At 34.3% G+C, this 20,326-nt stretch overlaps 1 protein-coding gene across 1 annotated transcript in view; it reads left to right on the top strand.

The window, feature by feature from the left end:
- LOC150107419 (gamma-aminobutyric acid receptor subunit beta-like) overlaps positions 1 to 16,719 on the top strand; it is a 415,258-nt gene extending 398,539 nt beyond the window's left edge. The window contains exon 9 of the mRNA XM_090391284.1: positions 16,200 to 16,719. Coding sequence (XP_090247410.1) covers positions 16,200 to 16,463 — 264 coding nt within the window. The 3' untranslated portion in view covers positions 16,464 to 16,719. The remainder of the gene's footprint in view (positions 1 to 16,199) is intronic.
- Positions 16,720 to 20,326: the final 3,607 nt, after the last annotated feature.

Here is a 20,326-nt window from a genome sequence, read left to right as displayed (position 1 = left end):
GGGGGGAAGAGACCTACTTGGTTGCTAATGGCGTCGTTGCGAGGAGGAGCAAGATTGACTCTTGGTGATCCTCGATTTTTTGGATTGAAAAGGCATCCTTTGTAGTTGGCGGGGTGAGGTCCCCTGCAGCTACCACAGCAGGCAGGAGTAGATCGTGACTTAGTGCAGGTGTTGGTCTGGTGTCCCTCGTCCCACTTAAAGCGCCTGTAGGCTGCCTTACATAATTTTTGGGCGTGCCAGAACCTTTGGCACCTATGACACTGTCCTGCTGATGCTTTCTTCCTGAGCGGCTCAGTTGATATTTTGAGTCCGCATACTACTCAAAGTTCATAGATTTGCTTTTGTGTATTGCTGATTTCTCCCAGCACCAAAGGCATTGGTCTTTTATCTGACCTGAGCATCCTGCTCAGTTTAACTGGGGACACGCCTTGTCTGGAGAGGTCGGTGATCATATCTTCAGGGGGGGTGATACCTTCGGCAACCCCAGGAAGAACCACTTTCAGGTTCTTTTCGCTGGGTAAAGCGAAGGTGTGGTATGGGATTTGCATTGTCCATAAACCTAGTCATTTGCCTATAGTCCGTGACTGTGGCAGGTCGAATTTTAACTCCTTCATCGGAGTTAAAATTCAAATTATATAAACAAATATAAATAAGCAGTTTCTTCCAAAAAAATTAAAAATATCCCATAAAGAAATTATTTTTGACCGCCTTTCTAAAAATGTGAAAGTACTTATTAGATATTAAACGCATTTTGGATAATTTTGTGGCAAAGTTATTTTGACCTGGCAGTCATAAGTTTGCGATGATAAATAAAATTTAATTAAGACTTTTGTCATTTTCGATATCTTAAAATCTGTAGCATTATTTCAGTTTTGGGTTAAATCGGCTTTAGGTTATGTAAATTCAAAATAACCAACTAGCCAATCATCTAATCAAGCAGTGCAAAAGGCTCTGACATCGTTATGGTCTGACGTTATTTATTGACAATACAGTAGAAACATACCATTCATTACACTGCCACCTGGTACAAACAGAATAAATTGTTACCATGGGAATCTGGAAGCGCGATATGATGTCCGTGGCAGTCAACAAGAGAACATAAAATTCTACACAATTTTGTATTCTGTAGTGCATAAACGCTAAATTTATCTTGTTTTAGGAAGGAAATCTAATTCAATGAACTATAATTGCAAGCGGATACAATGAGTCCTTAGAGGGTCAAATGTCTCGGTCAAATGAGTCGTCCTCAAATTAAACGACTGATGTAAAAATTGTTGATCGTTTATTTTTAGGATTCTTAAAAATATTCTTAAAATTTCAATCAATCTTATAATCCAAATATAATTAAATTATGCTAGCTGAATGAAGAAAATTCAATACTATGGATAATTTTAATATAATACAATTTATTACAATTGGAGGTTTATTTGACAAGAATGGGAGGGTAGTAATCCGTTACAAAATTACCAACGATTATATCAGCAATTTGTAGAAAACAAATGAATCAGATAAATATGTATTTCGACTTGGTCACACCCAGTACAGTTCATCGAACCCAAGTATTTGCATTCGAACAGATTTCACGCAACCAATTTCCACATATTCTACAAAATTCTCCTCACGTTTAATATGCATAAACGTTAAATTTATCTTGTTTTAGGAAGGAAATCTAATTCGATGAACTATAATTGCAAGCATATACAATGAGTCCTTAGAGGGTCAAATGTTCCGAAATTTATTCTGGATCATTAACCTGTTATCTTGAGAACAGGTTAACGCCCTAACTGTAATTTAACTTTGACGAAGCATTAGCCGGTCTATGCAGACGTCATTTTTATTCAAGATTTTTATGATAACGAGCAGTGAAACAAAGAAACGTGGATAGAATGCAAGTCCTATAGAATCACGTTGCCAATTTCCTATTCTAGAAGAAGGTTGTGCGTTTTAATAGGGAACCGTGTTAAAAGAAAACGGGTTAACAAATTCGTTATGGATTCAGAAATTAAAATATAAACGCATAAATCCTATACGTACAATAAATTATAATTTTAATCTTCATTTGGTAGCCGAAGTTTATGTGAAAATTTTACCAGGAAAGGATGGACGTTAAGGTCAAAAGGCGATATTCGTAAGAGCACTTAAAAGTAAACAACTTGTGCTCTGTTTATTGTTTTCGAATGGCCTAACTCAAGGTCTTGAAAGCAAATAAAAAGGAACCTGCACTTTCGTAAGGTTTTAGAAGGAGCCACCACGAATGGAGTTTTAAACTCCAGAAATATATTTTGCATCTTTAGATACTATCTTAGTTTCCCCTTAAAACTAAATGGTGATGCTCTCCCTGTTACATACAACGCTATGTTCTTGATTTCCAGGTAGTTTCAGTTAAATCCACCAGTAAAACAAGACATCGTAGTTTTGAATGTCGACATTCCGTTAACTAAGCATTACCCAGGTTTTCCGTAAATGAACGGAATACTTTGGGTATTCGTAGGCCGTAACCGAAATGGAGCGTAGCATCATTTACGTGGAGGTTCAGATACACCTTTTCGCTGTCATCAATAAAAGATTCTGTTCCCTAATTAATATTCGCGGTGGTATCATGTTAAAGGGGGATGACTGAACCATATATGGAAACTTAAATTAAGGGCTTTTGGAAGTAGGGACACGTGGGGGGAGGGCATGAAATAATGGGAAGAAATAATGCGCCAGAGGAAATAACTAACTAACGCATCTTTGACTAAATATTCGTTCAATTAGCTCAGGAATGAAGTGAAGTCTTAAGGAGAAATCCCAAGCTGTACGCAAAAGTGATGTGGTTTGATGTATACTTTCATCTTCCTATCTACTTCAATTTTCTCTTCATTATACCTCAGGGAAGAATATGCCGGATGTTGTTGCTAAGAGAGGACTTCATTAGACTTACGAAAGAATTACGAGTAATTGTTATAAATAAGTCTATCATGTGTTGCTGGCTAAAGAGAACTCAGGAATGTATTCCAAGTCACACTTTCCATTGGATGATGTTGCTAATTGGTTTAGCAGATGACGAAAGTAATCCACGACTTTCTCAAACTACATCTAATAGGATAAAGTATCCAAGTAATAGGCAACAGACTATTTATATACTGTTTTTAATACTGAAACAGGTAAATTGAATAGAAGATATATTCGTGTTCTTAATGATGATATATGAGTTACGTATTAGCATATCGCGATGGAATTTCTCCCTTTTCTTATGTGTGGTATATTTCGTCTAGTTTGAAACCACCCTCTCTCTCTCTCTCTCTCTCTCTCTCAGATGACTGTTTAAATACGATGTCATCTCTTTTGCCCTTATATGATTTCAGTTTGCAATATCCCTTCATTTCGAAGTTATAATCAATCTAAACTGCACATTTATGATTTGAACGCATACAAACAAAACGACAAGCTTAAATAGTCTAAACAGTAACTTAAGATGAGGCCAAACATCCAAAAATATACAGAAACTTTTTCCAGGGTTTGTTTTCAGCCATTTCCCAATTAGTAAATCTTCGGCACCAGCAAGTACCATTTTCCTTCTGGGAACTCGAATCTTTAATTCCTAAACTAAAAATAAATAAATAAATAAATGAAAAAAATCTCGCTTAAGGCGTGCGTGATTGAGAACCATCTATATATATATATATACATACATATATTTCAAAAAACAAAATCCCTGACTGATATATTCTACTTACAATAGGATTAGAATTATACTTCTAAATATTGCTAATATAGCCAAGTTAATTTTAGAATTATTTTAGGATTCTATAGTGGATTCTAATTTCTAATTTAGTTTCGCCAATGAAATCTAACAATTCTTTGGCGAAACTAAACGAAAGACAGCATTCTATCAGGAGTTACTGCACTTGATGCTGTTAAAAGGAGATCGACTTAGCACTCCTATCTAAGTGCAGTAAATCGGGCAATGTTTTCAAATTATCTATACAAGAAGACGGTTAACCATTCTAAATGGATTCTGCTGCCCATTTCTGAGTTGTTAACCTTATCAAATTAAAATATCAACGTACATAACCAAAACAGCGCCTCCCTTTTCTCAGTCGTGTGTATCCACCAGTAAATCAAGTAATACCAACAGAAGTGAACACTTTTTTTTTCATATTACGGCTAATACAAAAGTATCAAATTACGCTTGGCCAACAAATTATTATTAAAACAAATTAACTCTCGTCTATTTGTGATTTGTTAATATAATCTTTCATTTTAGTTCGTCTCCATTCTTATTATTTAAGCCATTCTTTCCGCATTCTATTTCTGCTTACTCGCTTTTTCTTTCTATTTCCTTACTTTTTATCTCTATTTCCTTCTTCCGAATTTTTTCTATTATTCTATCCGTCTATCTTTCCGTATTTCCGACTCGCTGTTCTCCATTTTTTTTTTCTCTATTCTTTTTTTTTCCTAGCCAAGCACATACGTTACCTGTTTCTGCTTAGATGTTGTTCAATGTATGTCGCCGTAACTAGCGTCACTTTCTTTCCTCTTGCATTCATTGAAGCATTCTGCTCAAGCGATGTTTATTATTAACTGCCCGACGTTGTCCTGAGGAGTCGCTCACTTGCTTGCTAAGACATTCGTTGCTACCACGGTTTGGAAAATTTGTTTCTGCATTTACCTTGCTGTCGCCGCTTGCTTCTGCGTAGTTCACCGTAGTGCCGTATAGCGTTTTCCGTACACCGTTGGTCGACGAAGCATGACACCAGAAGAGAAAAGGGAAGAAAATCTAAGTTTACTAACTGCTCGACACCTTTCCACACCCGCAGGTGCTAACCAACCTGCTCGACAGCATTCGGCTCCCATTCTTAATTGCCCTTCTTTCAAACCTCGAAGAAATGTCAAAGGTGAAATAGAAAACGTGCATAGAAGAGACTTAATGACATCCCCTGTAGTTGTTAGACACAACAAAATGGCGACTATTATAGGACATGCAAGGAAAGGGATGTGTTAATGGTTTCTTTTTAAAATGCGGGTGATTGAGGTCTGTTAGCAATTGTTGTAACGACGAGAACTATTTTCGGATCTTGTGGTAACAGAAAAAAATAAATTCCGATATTTATTGTCGGCTAGTTTCTGTCATTCATTTTGAAATGTTAGTATATTTAGAAGTATTTTGGGGTTCTTTTATTATGCATCAAATGTACAAAAAGACAATACCGTATTTTCCTCCATAAGGCATAGCCAGTCATTTTTTATTCTAAACTAAATACAATTTATTAAGATACAAAAATATAAACTCTATACAGTTTAGAGTATTTCATAAATTCCCTGTCCCTACCTACTAGAACAACGTATTCAAACAGTCTCACATTTTATGTTAGTATTTTATAGTGCAAAGATAATGTCATATCGAAATATAAGAATTTAAATATCATCAGACCAATTGCATTACAATATTCGTTATCACGTGTCTACGTTAAACAAATTTCAGAGATATTATTTTTTAATGATGCAAGTTGAAGCATGTTATTTATGTTCACAAATTATCTGACTGTTAATAAAAATAAATAAAACCAATAAAACCATACTCACAGAGAATAATGTGCAAACTTTAGAGGCCCAATGTATTTTGGGCCTCTAAAGTTTGCACATTATTCTCTATATCTTAAAAATTATAAATTATTAAAAATTATAAAGTATCTTATAAAGCAGATGGAAGGCATATAACTCTTAGTTACTATTATAATTTGACAAATATACTATGAATATCCGTCTTACTACAAAAGTATGTGGATCCCTCACTATTTCACAATCTGTGTATTTTTACAAGCATCAATAAACCTTTCACTAATCTGTAAAAGTGGATAATTATTCTTTCGTAGTAATTACAGATGACATCGTGGTTATATTGCACGTGGATAAAAAAAATAGATATTTTGGCCTATTTTCAACTATAATAATATTTTCTATCTAATCAATGGCACATACTATTAGAAAAGCCAATACGTATTGGAATAAGTGAAAGTCTATTTGTGTGATTAAATTGCTATCTACAACAAACAAAGCAAATTATAAATTGGATCTACCATCAGTAGAGTGTTATTGGTAACTGGTGGAATTCCTCAAGAACCAATCTCTTCCTAACTCTCTTTAACATTTATGTATATGATATTAGCTATGCGTTTTCACTAAGGCACTCTTTTCCAATAAGCAGATGAATGAGCCTTGGTGTGTGTTCATGAAAGAAATGTGTTATCAAATATGCAACACGATATTATAGGCAATAACTGAGTTACAACTCCATTGACATAAATACTCACAAAACACATTTTACGATCTTCAGCAGACAAACAACCCATTGATAACAAAGATGTGACAATCAGCTATCCATCCTTCGGTACGGAGTGCTGTTACTGTATAATTAGCACTCGCAAGTAAAGATTGCAATACGTAAGTATCTATATTGATGTTGATATGAACTCTAACCACCAAGCAAATCATGTGAAATAAATTTTACTTTATAATAAGCAAATATTACGAATACAAATACATAGCTAAAAGGAATACAAGTACGTGAAATCTATTCAGTAACATCAGATGCCTTCTGCCATGACTTCAAATCAAACAGGTTCATATCACTACATGACAATTTAAACTGAGATCAAAGATATAATGTCTCCTTTACATAAGTGCATTGAGAGGACGTAAGGTACTTAGAGTTAAACATTTATGCCGTTACGTATTTATGGTAGATCACTATATCACTGTAAACCATAAAATAACCAGGAACACTCCTCAAATAACAAGGACACACTTGCCAACCCAACAACAAAAATCTTCAAACATAAATAAACCTAGTAAAATACTCACTACCTCCAGCACATAGATAATTTGAATACAGACTGCCCAGTGCCAAATCGCATGTCCACATAGCTGTCTGAAATACCAACGATTATGTATATTACTGTTCTTTCTTTCTTATGCGTATGAATATACAAGAATGCGCTTCTACCTGATAATTCACTATAAAATGATCAGGTTAGCCAGATCGCCGGAGGCTTTAAAGTCGGTGGAAGAAATTCACTCGAAATATCAGCTTAACAAGTGTAAAATATGTCTGCTTATGTCGATATCGAGCTAGAAAAGCTATCACCTTCTTTAGATTGTCAATCAGTTGACGACCAATCTTCACCTTTTCCATCGGCGTAAGATTTCCTTTTCTATTACACAAGCAAACATACCCCCCCCCAACACACACAAGACTCGCCGTGACTGTACAACAGGAAGATGAAAATGGCTGTGAAGTGCACATACTGTAAATTAGTCGTCGTGTTTAAGTATGGCGGCTGCCGTCATTTAGCAGTGTTTATCGTTTCGTGTGCTTGTCATGTGTGGTTTAGATGAGTATTATTTATCACAATCCAGTTTGAAAAATGAACGTGTAAATTTATGTTGATATACGACTAACTTGAAGTACTAACGACTGATACATGAAGTAATATTGCTAAGTCTGTTCCGGCAATGTTTTCTTAAACTGTGTTGGGAAAGACATGCTAAAGTTAGACTGACCTGAAAGGAAATTTCAGTCTGTATTTCGAAAAGAGTTTGAACATGAGTAGGGTGAGAAGATGGAGTTTATAATATTCCATGCTCGTGTGGCTCTAGTTACATCGGACAGACTTCGAGAAGCCTCGAAATCAGGCAAAAAGAGCACATTGGCTATGTCAAAAACAACAGACAGGACATTTCTGGCCTATCGTCTCATTTCTATACAACTAACCATGTCATCGAGTGGGACAAAAGCTGTTCTCCTTACATAGAGGAAGATTACCATTCAAGAATTTTCAGCAGCCACAGTCGCCCGTTCTACTGTCAACCTTAACAGAAATCAAGGCCTAATACTCCCAGAGATATGGAAAACCCTAATCAGAACCTTAAAAACGGAAGAAATGAACTTTAATACAAACTACAGAAAGTTCCTCAGCAACAGCTAGCTGATCTTGTACACGCGATACGTGTTTCACTCACGTTTGATACTCTTTTATTTGTAATTATTCTAGTCAGTTTTTAACAGTTATTCTTGTCAGTTTGCAGTTACGCATAATTGTGAGATTGTTTAAATCTTTATGTAAGCCCTGAAGATGACAACAGATAAGTGTGGCGAAACTAGTTGGTTCAGTTAATAAAATTGATCAACACTTGATCGGTAAACCAAAAATATTATTATTTACTAATTTATGATCATGAAAATAACCTTCATGATGAAATCATCTCTGAATTGTCCTTTGTAAAATATACATGAATTAAGCGTGCAAAGCATAACAATGGAATAATTAAATGACGCAACCACTAGTCTATATTAATTTAGATTATATAATTTTAGATATCTTTCGGTTCGATAGAAAAATTCAAGCTATTCCTTGCGGAATTACGTGTAAGATTCATTCTCATTTGTTAACAGAGATCGTTAAGTGAGATGAATTATTCAGCTGCTTAGCAATTAATTCTGTATTCTGATTTACTTCGTGCTTTCAGACGAGAGATTCATTGTTGTAAATGTTATTAAGCAACAATGGGATCGTTTTACGGATAATGACAATGCGTAAAGCCATTTTCATTTTATCTTTCCTTTTCTCTTTAGATTTTTTCATTTCTCTTTCTGCCTGAAAAGTTCATATCTAAATCACGTACCATACTCTGGGAATAATACGAACTTAGCCTTGATTGCTCTTTCACAAATAGAATCACACCTTTCATTTCAATAAATACAACAGGCGTGGTTGAAAGCAGAACAGATGAATTACAGCTTTTCATTATTGAAGTGTTGTCCACCTGTGAACAGAATCTACTCGACACCAATTTGTTGAATTTAGAAAATCCATTAGATTATTAGTTTTGTGGATCTGCCTTTATTTTAGTCTAAAACAGAACAGTTATATGAGAGCCTTATGGGTTTATAACTGCTAATCTGTCAGCTGGCAGACTGAATTCTCTGTTATCTTTCTGATGGCAGATAATTAACTCAATTCAGTATGATATTTTTAATTAGCATTTTTTTTCTTCATTAAAGGAACTAATTCCGAAAATGGTTCTATTGGTCATTACGTAATTTCAGTTAACAGATCAAATTAATAATTATACTCTTGTGAATTTAATCGAGTTTAATAACAACACCAACCATCATTAAATGTTGTTACATTGTTTATTTAAAACAATTATCAAATTGTATTAGAATGATATAAAATATTTAATGGTGTAAATAATTTTACAGAACTTTTTAAAAATATTTTTAATTTTTTTAAATTTTTAAATATAATTTCTTAATTGTATTATATTTTATATAAGAATTTATAAATTATACTAATTTTTCCAATTATACAAAGGTATTAGGCAACAAGATATAGTTATTGATAGTTTCCAATTATATAGATAAGTAGGAAATAATAGTAATAAATAATCACAGTACTAATTTACTGATAAGGGAAAAAAAAGAAAAAGAACGATATTAAAATTAATATTATTATTAATTCTTGAATAATAGTAGCTGTCATGCAGTAAATATACTTGGGTAAGAAATGTTGTGCATAGAGAAAAAAATATTCAATAGACACTTTCTTCTTAAGGTTAATAACCTTTTTATTTCTACTATTTTTTTTTCATGACGTTCTTTACATTTGAAATTCAGAACATCAATAAAATATCTGTTTACAGATAACTATTATCAATATAGTGACAATGTTACCGAAAAAATTACAGATGTTAAAAGCGAATCTCTGCTAAATATATTATTCGATTTATTGTTTTGTACAAAAAAGAAAAAAAAATGAAAATTATATATCTGTTAGCAGTCTTTTGGAGATATGATGAAAAATCAATATCACGTTTTTCGCTTGATGACTGTACTTCTTACATTTTCCACCATAATCTCTGTAAATGCATGCCAACGTGTACTTTTTGTTGTCATTCGATATCTGATCTCACTGCTGCCTCTCATATTTACCTTACTCTCTGCTGTTCCTTCGATTACTTACTGTTTGCCAATCCAAGATGCTGAGGAAGGAAAAATAGAAAACGAAAGAAAGGGAAAGGAGGATAAAAAAAGGACTGTATCCACTCAGATGAGTCGGTTTACCATTATGTTGTTGTCGAAACGAAAGCAATATCTATTTCCGAGTTTTTTTCCTTTTAAATACGTCATGCATTGGACTAAGAAACGTGTGCCCGCATGTTGGTTGCAAGCAGTCTGTTTGTTAGTAATTCCACGTGTAAAACACTGACGCTATCTCGAATTATTTTCAACTAATCGTTCGAATATTTCGTCAAAAATATATTCCTTTCTTTTTAATAAATAGTCCTTCTTATAGAAGCTTGTCAAAATACTCGGTTGTCTTTTTATTCTGATATTTTCATAATATTTGAATATTTTTATAGGCGGCCTAGTGGTTAGCGTATCCGCTCTCCGATCAAGAGGCTGTGGGTTCGAATCCCCCCCCCCCCCCAGAAGGACATGGATGTTTGTGATTGACCTTCATACATACATACAGATATGTATACACTCTCCCAAGAAGCATTAGATCACCATGGGAAAAGTAGACCGTATTAATGCAAAAACAGCAGATCCTGCACCAAGCGGAACATAACTCTACGAAAACGAAGCAGATTTGATTATTTTTATAATTTACATTCCGCTACCATTTATATTTGATTGCGTAATGATACTGTTGATTCATATTTTAAGGCCCTGATTCTAACAGACTCAGGGCCTTAAAAAAGTCGAATATGTAGATGAACTGGAGTTTTCATTCGGGTTTATGAGCGCTCTACTGTTGATGTTGTCATGCAGTCATAGTATCTTGAAGAAACAGAAATGAAAAACGCTCACCTTTTCACTGAGTTACGGACACTTCGCGTATGTATGTCTTGAAAATAAAGCGAGCATCGAGCAAATTAAATTAGTATGTTATATAAAAAAGTAAGGTTTATTTTGTTGTATTAGGAATACTCCAGGAGACTTTAGGCTATGGGAAAGTTTATTTCGTGTATTAATTGCAGTGAGTGAGTTCATCAGCCGATTTCTTGTTTTGAGCTGATAAAGACACGTTCAATGAAGGGGAAAAAATTGCCATCTCTGTGTGCGTTCTGTTGAATTACTTTCGTTGTGTTATAAAAGTTTTTGTTCTAGACTGAATTTGAATTCGGGCTTTACTATAATTTCTATAAGGTGCGGATACGCGAATAAATTGATTTTTCCTGATGTTATTTGCAAACAATCATTTTGTTTGCAAATAACATCATGAAGTACTTTTTGATGGAGATACAAATCTCCCAGAAAGAATTTCTACTAATTTGATTCTGCAATTGTTTTTACAGAGGAAGTTTCCCTTGTAAACAATACATTTACGCCATTTTATATAGCACAGCAGTGAAGTCAGTCGGAAACCAAAACACCGCATCAAGAGAACGTTGCTCTACTCTCGTTTCCAGAATGAATCCAGTGAGTATTATGGTAAATTATTCCATCATGAAGCAACCCGACTGTCATGTTATTCAGCGATATGACAGATGCCTGTCTCTTGAGAAATCTCACTGATTTTTCCCGTGTAGTTTGATGAGTCAGCTGATGTATAGTCGAAGTATACGAGAACTCATTGTCTTCTACAGATATGTGGTTGAAGTGAAGGAAGGGGGAAAAGTTCTCTTCTTTTCTAGTATTCTTCCACTTGAACAACATCAGAAGTGTTTTGCACTTCTTGACATCACTCGAAAGAAAATCACATTCGATGCTCTGTTCGCTTTTGTGTGCTGATGCAAGTCGATCAATGGCTGAAGGGCCGGACAGAGTCGAACACAACGTTGTGTTCGCTGGAAGAGAAAGATTAAAAAAAAGTTACCTGGAGAATTGCGAAGAACGATATTGATATGTGATGGTTCCACGAAGTCCTCAAATGGAAGGGGGAAAAAAAAAGATTCAATAAAGATGGGGACCCAAAGTTCAGCAAATATTGTCACAATGTTTGTTGTGCATTGTAATATACAATTCAGAAAAGAATTTTACCGGAAGTTTAATGGAGAATGCGAAGTTTATTAAACGTTTATAATTTCAGCTCAGTAATACCTAATCTCTTTAGCAATAAATATAATAAATGAATTGACTGACTTACTGCTTGTTACCAGTTACTTGAATCTGAAGACATGACTCTGCTTGTCACCCATCACTTGAATATGAACGATAAATTAAAAGTCATTTTACACGTAAATATAAAAAAAAAATCCATCTTTTTCAGATGGATTTTTTCAGAACATTAAATAATATACAAATGCATACGATTTAAGCTCTCTCCCAAGAGGAGAGAAAATGATAATTTTGAAGAACACCATGAAAGCCTCTTTTTTGGATGCTGTCATCATCATCGTCATCATTTTCAAGGATTTAGACCTCAAAAGCCATCGGCAAGTCTCTTCAATGTGTAACCTCATCTTCTTTTTCCAGGTGGTTTAAAATGAAGAATTTCTTTAGGTATTATTTCCATTTAAGCTCATTTAAAATGTTCCATCCAGTTGTATTTATATTCTTTATTTGCTGTGTTATAGATTGCCTCACTTAATTCCTTCGTTAATTTTATTATTTGCTGATTTTCTCGTAAACTTCATTTCTTTTGACATTAATCTTTTGTTATCTTTTTCTCTTGGATGTAAATAGTTAATATCCTGATAAGATTAATGTCGTTCATCTTTTTTTCTAGTATATCTGTGCACAGCAAACGATACTGATATAATTTTCATTAAGATCTGCTTCTCAGGCTTATAAACGTCGCATATGAACTCCGTGTGATTTTTTTTCAAAAGCTAAAGCATCCGCTCAGCAAGAATTCTCAAAATTATCAGAATATCCGGATAAATATTACATTTAAACTATAGGATTTTCGGACTGTCTACAAATAAATTTTAAAGAAAATAAAAACTATATCATGATTAATAAAATAGAAAAAAAAATCATTAGCCAACCCACGTTACTAATGTTCTATTGGTTCCAACTTTTCTTGTGCAGGAATCACATTAAAAACTAAGATATGATTAAAACCAATCGTCGGTAATGGGTCATACGTGAACTTGATTTACTACAACACTCATGTTTAAATTCCAGAGTACCTCCTATAGCCTTACAGAATGAATGATTCATATACTAGTCAGAAGTGTCAAACGATTTTGTTTTACTACAGTAATTATACAATATAATATTTATAAAGAGTACCTTATGTGATATTTAAAAGGATTCTATTATCGAAGACCCTGTTTCGAGAGTAAGTATTCCTTTTATGTCAGCCTTTCATAGAACTAAAAATAGGTCATGTATATGTGTGTAATTTCTATGAAGACTTTTTAAGCACTTCAATCGTGGATAATGAAATGTTGCTGCAGATATTAACTACTATTTACGTCAGTTGAATAGATTTCCTATTCTCAACCACAAATAGGCAGTTGAAATATTCCAAAAGTTCATTTACGTATTTAAAGTGAATAATTTTCCACGAATTCTGAAAGTTTTGAAATGACGATTTCAAGTTTGTATTTCCTATCTGGAAAAACGTGCATTTGTCAGATGAAAAAAAAAAAAAAAAAAACTGAAAGATGGTTTAAAAGTGCCAGTCATTCTTCGCTTTTCACTAAAGGGAAAAAAACGACAGAGAAAAAGAAGAATTGAAAAACGAGAGAGATTATTTTCATTATTTTCGTCCGAACATCTCAAATACATCATTTATTAAAATACCTACCGACGCTGACTCCGACTGCGCAAGGATGACATTCCCTTCTCATATTTCCAATTAGTTTCAGAAAGAATGAGAAAAAAAATGAAGAGGAAAAAATATTAAATTTTCTTTGTAAGCTAAAGGAAGGAAAATATGCTATAAATAGGCGAATCTGGGAAAATATAAACGACCATTATTGTTCCCAACCCTTTACGAGGGTGAAAGTTTCATCGTAAACATCTCTGGTGGTTTAGACCGACTGGACGAAAACGTCGAGTTGCAGTAGCAGAAAGAAGTCGGTAGCAGCTTCCTGGATTATGTATCAGATGTCACTGCGAAGGGCACTATCAAGAAAACATCCTTTCCCAAGCCGTTGTCATGGAGACCCTCCCACGTACCTACCCTTGCTTGTCGCGTTACTTCGGTGTACAGTAGTACTGGGGATATTTGGCGAGCTTCGTCAAGACACCACTGAAGACAGCGAAGAGACGGAAAAGTCTCGTTTGGCCATCCCTCCCTCCCTATTTAAGGACTGGATGTGTGTGTGTGTGTGTGTGTGTGTGTGTGTGCGCGGTGTAAGGACATTACGATGTGTCTTGAAGTAGCTGCAGTCGTCAGGATAAACTGCACGAAGTTTCCTCACTAAAAACTTGTTTTCTTGGAATGTTTTTTTTTTTTTCAGTTAGACTTTGGGTTTAGAGCTTGAAAACAGTCGGAACAAAAGTGACTTTCTAGTGAGATAAAAAAGAGAAAAGAAATTCTTTTTTTTCTGTTCATTATGGGGGGGGGGTTGTTAACCCTCCAAGTGAACACCCATTTTATACATGAATGAACATTCATGTATAAAATGGGTGCGCGCACACACACACACACACACACACACACACACACACACACACACACACACACACACACACACTTAAGAAGTAAATCCGTCCACAGTTTTTTAGATAACGTTTCAATTTCTGAATAAAGATTCAGAAATTGAAACAACAGCTAGACTTTAGCCTGTGTAGCCAAGAACACGAACTGCATAAATTACCTCAATCTTACTTTACCCTTAATTAATTGCACTGTAACTATTCTACACGCTCTCTTATAAGTTTTATGCTTGTTATGTTTGTTTATTAATGCTTATAGCTACAACTGGAGGCCAAATCTCATTTGTAGGAAATACGACGAACTGCAGCTGAACCATATGCTGAATAATCAACTATTTATTTATCCTAAGAATTGAAATATTGAAGAGAATTCAATAATGCAGAAACGTATTCTAACATCTCGATCGATTCAGTGTGTTCAGCAAAAAAAATCGTTCCTCTTACGTTATTGACATACTCAGATTGTTCTATAAATTATTGATTATATCCGAGGTATAAAAATTAATGTAATTCTATTAAGAAAGATTGGTCATTCGTTTAGCACCGTTTTAAATTTAGAAAGTGTAAATAAAATGGCGGGTAAACAAAAGACCTCTTAAAACTTACCAGGATTGACTTGAATTTTAATAATAATAATATAATAATAATAATAGCACTCTCTCTCTCCTAACATAAATTAAATATTTTCATCCAATTGTAACGTTATTATCTATTTGTTTTTGTTGTAATAAATAACATATTAAAATCGTTTATTATTGTTATTATTTAAAAATCTAACAAGTTTATTGTTTGGTTCTGTGCGTTTTTAATTATTGTCGTCGTCTGACTCGCTTCATTTTGTTCGTTCATGAAATATAATAATAAAGAATATGTGGAAAAAAGGAGCATGTTTCTAATATTATTTTTGTATAAAGTATTTCTAATGAATTCTCAAAATATTGTAAAAACGTTCTTTCATAATCTGTAGAAATATATATATTTTTTTACATTTAGCTTATTCATGAATATTATTGCTGACAATAGACGTAGCTCTGATTTTAAAAAATAAAAAACAAATAATGTATCCAATACATCTCCGTTATTGCACTTCAATAAAACGATGCATATTATATTACATTAGCTTTTTTCGTTATTTAAATATATTTTTTTCAGCTTTCTTCGGATTATTTGATTAACTAACCATACTTTTCAGGAATTATATGTATTAATGGCGTTTTTAATTATTTGAGCTTCTTCCGCTGTCTACACTCTGTCATTTCACTTTCAAAATAATTAACGACTTTTCAATAATTAGTAGGTTACACCCACCTTCACATCTTCTGTCTACAGTGTTATACTTTTTTTCTCTGAAACAATAGAGTGGGATTGTTGGCAATAATTAGAAATGCTGAATTTTTTCTAACAATACTTTTGTTGAAAATATTTTGGATACGAGTGCAAATTTTGTACTCATTCCCAGTAAAATATTCTGCACGTTTTCTATTAGAGACAGAGTTCAGAAATTTTAATTGAGTAACTATTACCGAAATCATATAATATTGTTTCATCAATAAATAGTTGACATGATTCTAATTCTCTGTTTTCATTTTCACAGGAGGTGCGGTTGAAAATGGTTGACCCAAAGAACTTCCACAAGACGTCAACCCTTGAAAACACAATCAACGGTAATCCAGACCTCGAGGCTGCCTTCTGCAGAAATACCAATAAACTGTTTGGAGTGAGCCCAAGCGATATTGACAAATACTCAAGGGTTGTATTCCCAGTGTGTTTCGTATGTTTCAATCTCATGTACTGGATCATTTACCTGCATATCAGCGACGTACTTGAAGAGGAAATAGTGCCCATCGGTAGCAAGTGACCGCTGGCCAACGCCATCTGGCGACGACAGCCTTTATGGCATCATTTCCTGTCACGTCTACTAACCACTTTCTGACCCGTTCGGCACGCTCAAATCACAATTGCATCTCTTGAGTTACGTTTTTCTAACACAAGAGACTCCATTGAAGGGTGATTTTAGTTTTGGTACTAACACACAGACGTTGCTACTGTCATAGACGTAGAACTGGAAGAATTGTTCCTTTCTCTTTTTTTTTTTTTTTCTCGGCGACATCGTCTCATCTCTCTCACTTGATACGGATTCAAAACACGTAAATAAATACACATCGTTTCACCTCAGATCGCCGTCGTTGCCGCCTCTCGACACAACTACTATTAATATAAAAGCCTTATGCTATAAAGAAAAAAAAACTGTTCTATGTGTCCTTTTGTGCTGCACGAAATTTACAACGTTCGGAAAGAAGGGCGGGTATACCAGTAACCCCCGTTAGCACCGCTAAACGGCTAAGATCTCAAACCTTGTACAGATAATACCGCCTACCTCCTCACACCCTTTTTCCATATTTCTTCTCCCCACCCCCTCTTCCTTAACCCATTCCAATTATCGTTGAGTTTTAAATGTCTGTGCGTGTGTGTGTGTATGTGTATGTTAATGAGATCAACCGCCGAGGTGACCATCGGGGATGTATATATATATATTCTCTGTTCGTGTCTGCTGTCGTGCACCTTCTACGCCTTCATCATCACACACCGTACACACATACATCTTTCCACTTTAAATATTTATTTTCTCATTATTTTTTAATGTACACAACCAAGTGATCTTGGTGCTGTTTGAATCTCGGAAAACGAGATTTCTAACTTCCATAGCGGCGCAGCGTACCTGATGTTTCAGTCACCAGGGGGCGCTCCTTTGCCACTTGTGGCTACTCGATGTTTTTGTTTATTTATTTATTTTTAGTTTATTTCTGAAGCATTTATTCAGCGCATCATCTTGTGCATTTTGTGTAGTTCCTGGAAAACACCGCGTTGTGATAAATACTGGCCGCATTTCTAAGTTTGCCTATTGTGAATCCGTGTAACCCTTTCCTCTCCCATTCTAGAAATATTCACTTTATGCTATTATTATTTTATACCATAACCATTTCATGAAGTGCTTAAAATTACCAAGCTGCGTTATTTCATATTCCCACAGTCATTGACACAAAAGATGAGAAAACTCTATCTAATCCTATTCAAGTGCACCTTAGATTTTAGGGCCACTTTTCACTAACTAACACACTGACATTTCATCGCTCCTTATGAATTGCATAAAAATGAACTCAATCAACACCACGCTTTATCATTTAGGTACTAGCTGAGGCACTGAAAAGAAGATTAGGTTAGATCAATAAAATAAACAACCAGCCTTGGAGAATTTTTGTATTTCAAAGTAGATTAAACTGGTTGGAAATCCTTTTGTAAAACTAATAGTGAAAAGTATTTGTTCTTATCTAATCGTTAGATGTCCTGATGATATCACAACCGCCTTATTCTCTCTCTCTCTCTCTCTCTCTCTCTCTCTCTCTCTCTGTCTCTCTCTCTCTCTCTCTTTCTCTCTATCTATCTCTACATCTTTCTCTTTGCTCATTTCTTACCTCTGTACAGCTGCTTCATGAAACAAAAGAGGGGAAAAAAAGACAATGAAACAGAGGCAATATTTAAATATAATAGGAGGAAAATCTATTTAAACCAACGAGCTTATTCTGCTGGTTGTGTCAAGAAAGAGGGAAAACGACGAGTCTGACAGGCATGTAGTTAATGGATACGTTTCGGAGTAAAAAAAAATATTTTTGGTAACTATTGGTTTGCTAAACACACACACACACACACACACACACACACACACACACACACACACACACACACACACACACACACACACACAGTATTGAATGAGTCGAAGTTAATGGCGGTTTCTTTCGTAATGAGCCCAATACTGAGAATGAAACAATGTCAGTGGTATGCCTTGATGAACTTTCTTCAACTTCTGCATACTGCTTTAATTAAGTTCATTATTTGGTATCAACAAGAAAGTTTCACCTTATGGACTTCCTTAGAGATGAACTCATAGTTGACTCTGTCTATGATTATAAGAGGCATTGGCTAGACACAGTTGGTCGTTTTAGATTCGTCACTTGAAGAATGCCATACAATTGTGAGTTCTATTGTGTGGTCCCATTCATTCGCTATCTCATTGATTATTCATAACAATCTCTGCGTTAAGACATACATGTCATTCAGTTTCCAATACCATTGTACAGTCATAGCATACTCTGTGCAAAAAAAATAAAAATAAAATAATAATAATAAAATAAATATCATTGAATCGCGAGTACCATTGTTTGGTCATTGCAGAGTTTGTCTATGGAAATCACGAGCTACGTGCGCAATTGTTGGATGCCATGCAATTCTGAACTCCATTGTTTGGACATAGCAGATTCTATCTATGATCACCAATGCAAACAATGCACTGGAAGAATTTTATAATTCATCAGTTTGATAACGTATCTTTTGGCAAATGTAATATTACTACTCACTTGTTATTTTGTACATTGTAATGCGTGATGTGGTTATGCATTTAGAAAGGTAATTGTGTGAGAAACAAAGTGATTATGAATATGCGTAGTACAGTGACATAGGCATGTAAATAAAAATGTTCTTACATGTCGTCCTATTTAGCACTCAAAGCTTTTATAGCACCGACTTCATTGCCATCAAGTGTCTGACAGAACTCGTTGTTCCAGGTGTGTTGTGTGGAAGGAATTGTGATATACTTTCTATATGACTGAGTGAAATAAATCACAAATTATTAATTCTTTATCAAATCTCTCTAACTTGATTACCTTGTAGACATGAACGTAAAACTTACATGCATATATACACGCATATATATGTGAACGCATATATATACATCATATGTGCACTGTGTAATGAATTAACCTACAGGTTTTTAGACAGCTGTAAACTTTGTAGTCTGTATATCCTTGTATGTAATCATTTAAGAAGTTTGCGTTGAGTTCAGTTTTTTTATTTATGATTTGTCATTTGTTCTACTTACTGGGTGATCGTAGGCCTGACTGAAATTTATATATCTCGAAGATAATGTAAGCACACTTATACACACGTACTTAATGAGAGATCTACATCTCTGTCAACTCGGACCAGTTTCAGCACGAGTATTGTGTTTTTTTTTTTTTTTTTTTTTTGGCTGGTGACATTACGAGCCCCTAATGTCACATTGCCATCTCAGTCTACGACCATAGCTAGCAAACAGATTGTTAATGTGATTGCGAGAAGGTTATATATGTACATATATATGTGTGCGTGTATATATATGTATATGTACACTATATATACATATACACATATGTATATCAAATAAATTTTCTGTGGTTAGGCTTCAGCGTGTCACCATTCAGTATGTAAGAAACACACAAGTGGTTTTGTATCATTCTGCTTGGCTGCTTATAATAAAACGGTATTCTCAATAAGAATAATTGTCATTTTTTTTTTCTTCTTTATTGCAGGATACATTTAAAGGATGCATTTGAGTATGATATGAAGATTTTAAGATAATTTCATTAAAATAAACAGCAACATTTAAATATTTTATTTCTTCATCTGAAACCACATCATTTTGAATCCGATGTATGAATCCAAATATAGGAATAATACGGACAAGTGTGTTAAATCTTATTAATGGTAATTGTTTCAAACACCTATTTCGTAACCTACCTTCTTTAATCTGTATGCACACAACCTACAACTATCAGCAGAAAATATGAAATGTTACTTTTCGTAAAACACTTTTCCGTACCAAGAATCTGAATCAAGAAATATAAT

The sequence above is a fragment of the Typopeltis vanoorti genome, chromosome 4 (genome assembly GCF_054136105.1).
Source record: "Typopeltis vanoorti isolate ZY-2024b chromosome 4, IOZ_Tvanoo_1.0, whole genome shotgun sequence".
In the NCBI taxonomy this organism is placed as follows: Eukaryota; Metazoa; Arthropoda; class Arachnida; order Uropygi; family Thelyphonidae; genus Typopeltis; species Typopeltis vanoorti.
Note: the sequence above shows the minus strand (reverse complement) of the source record. Positions and strands in the feature narration are given on the sequence as shown.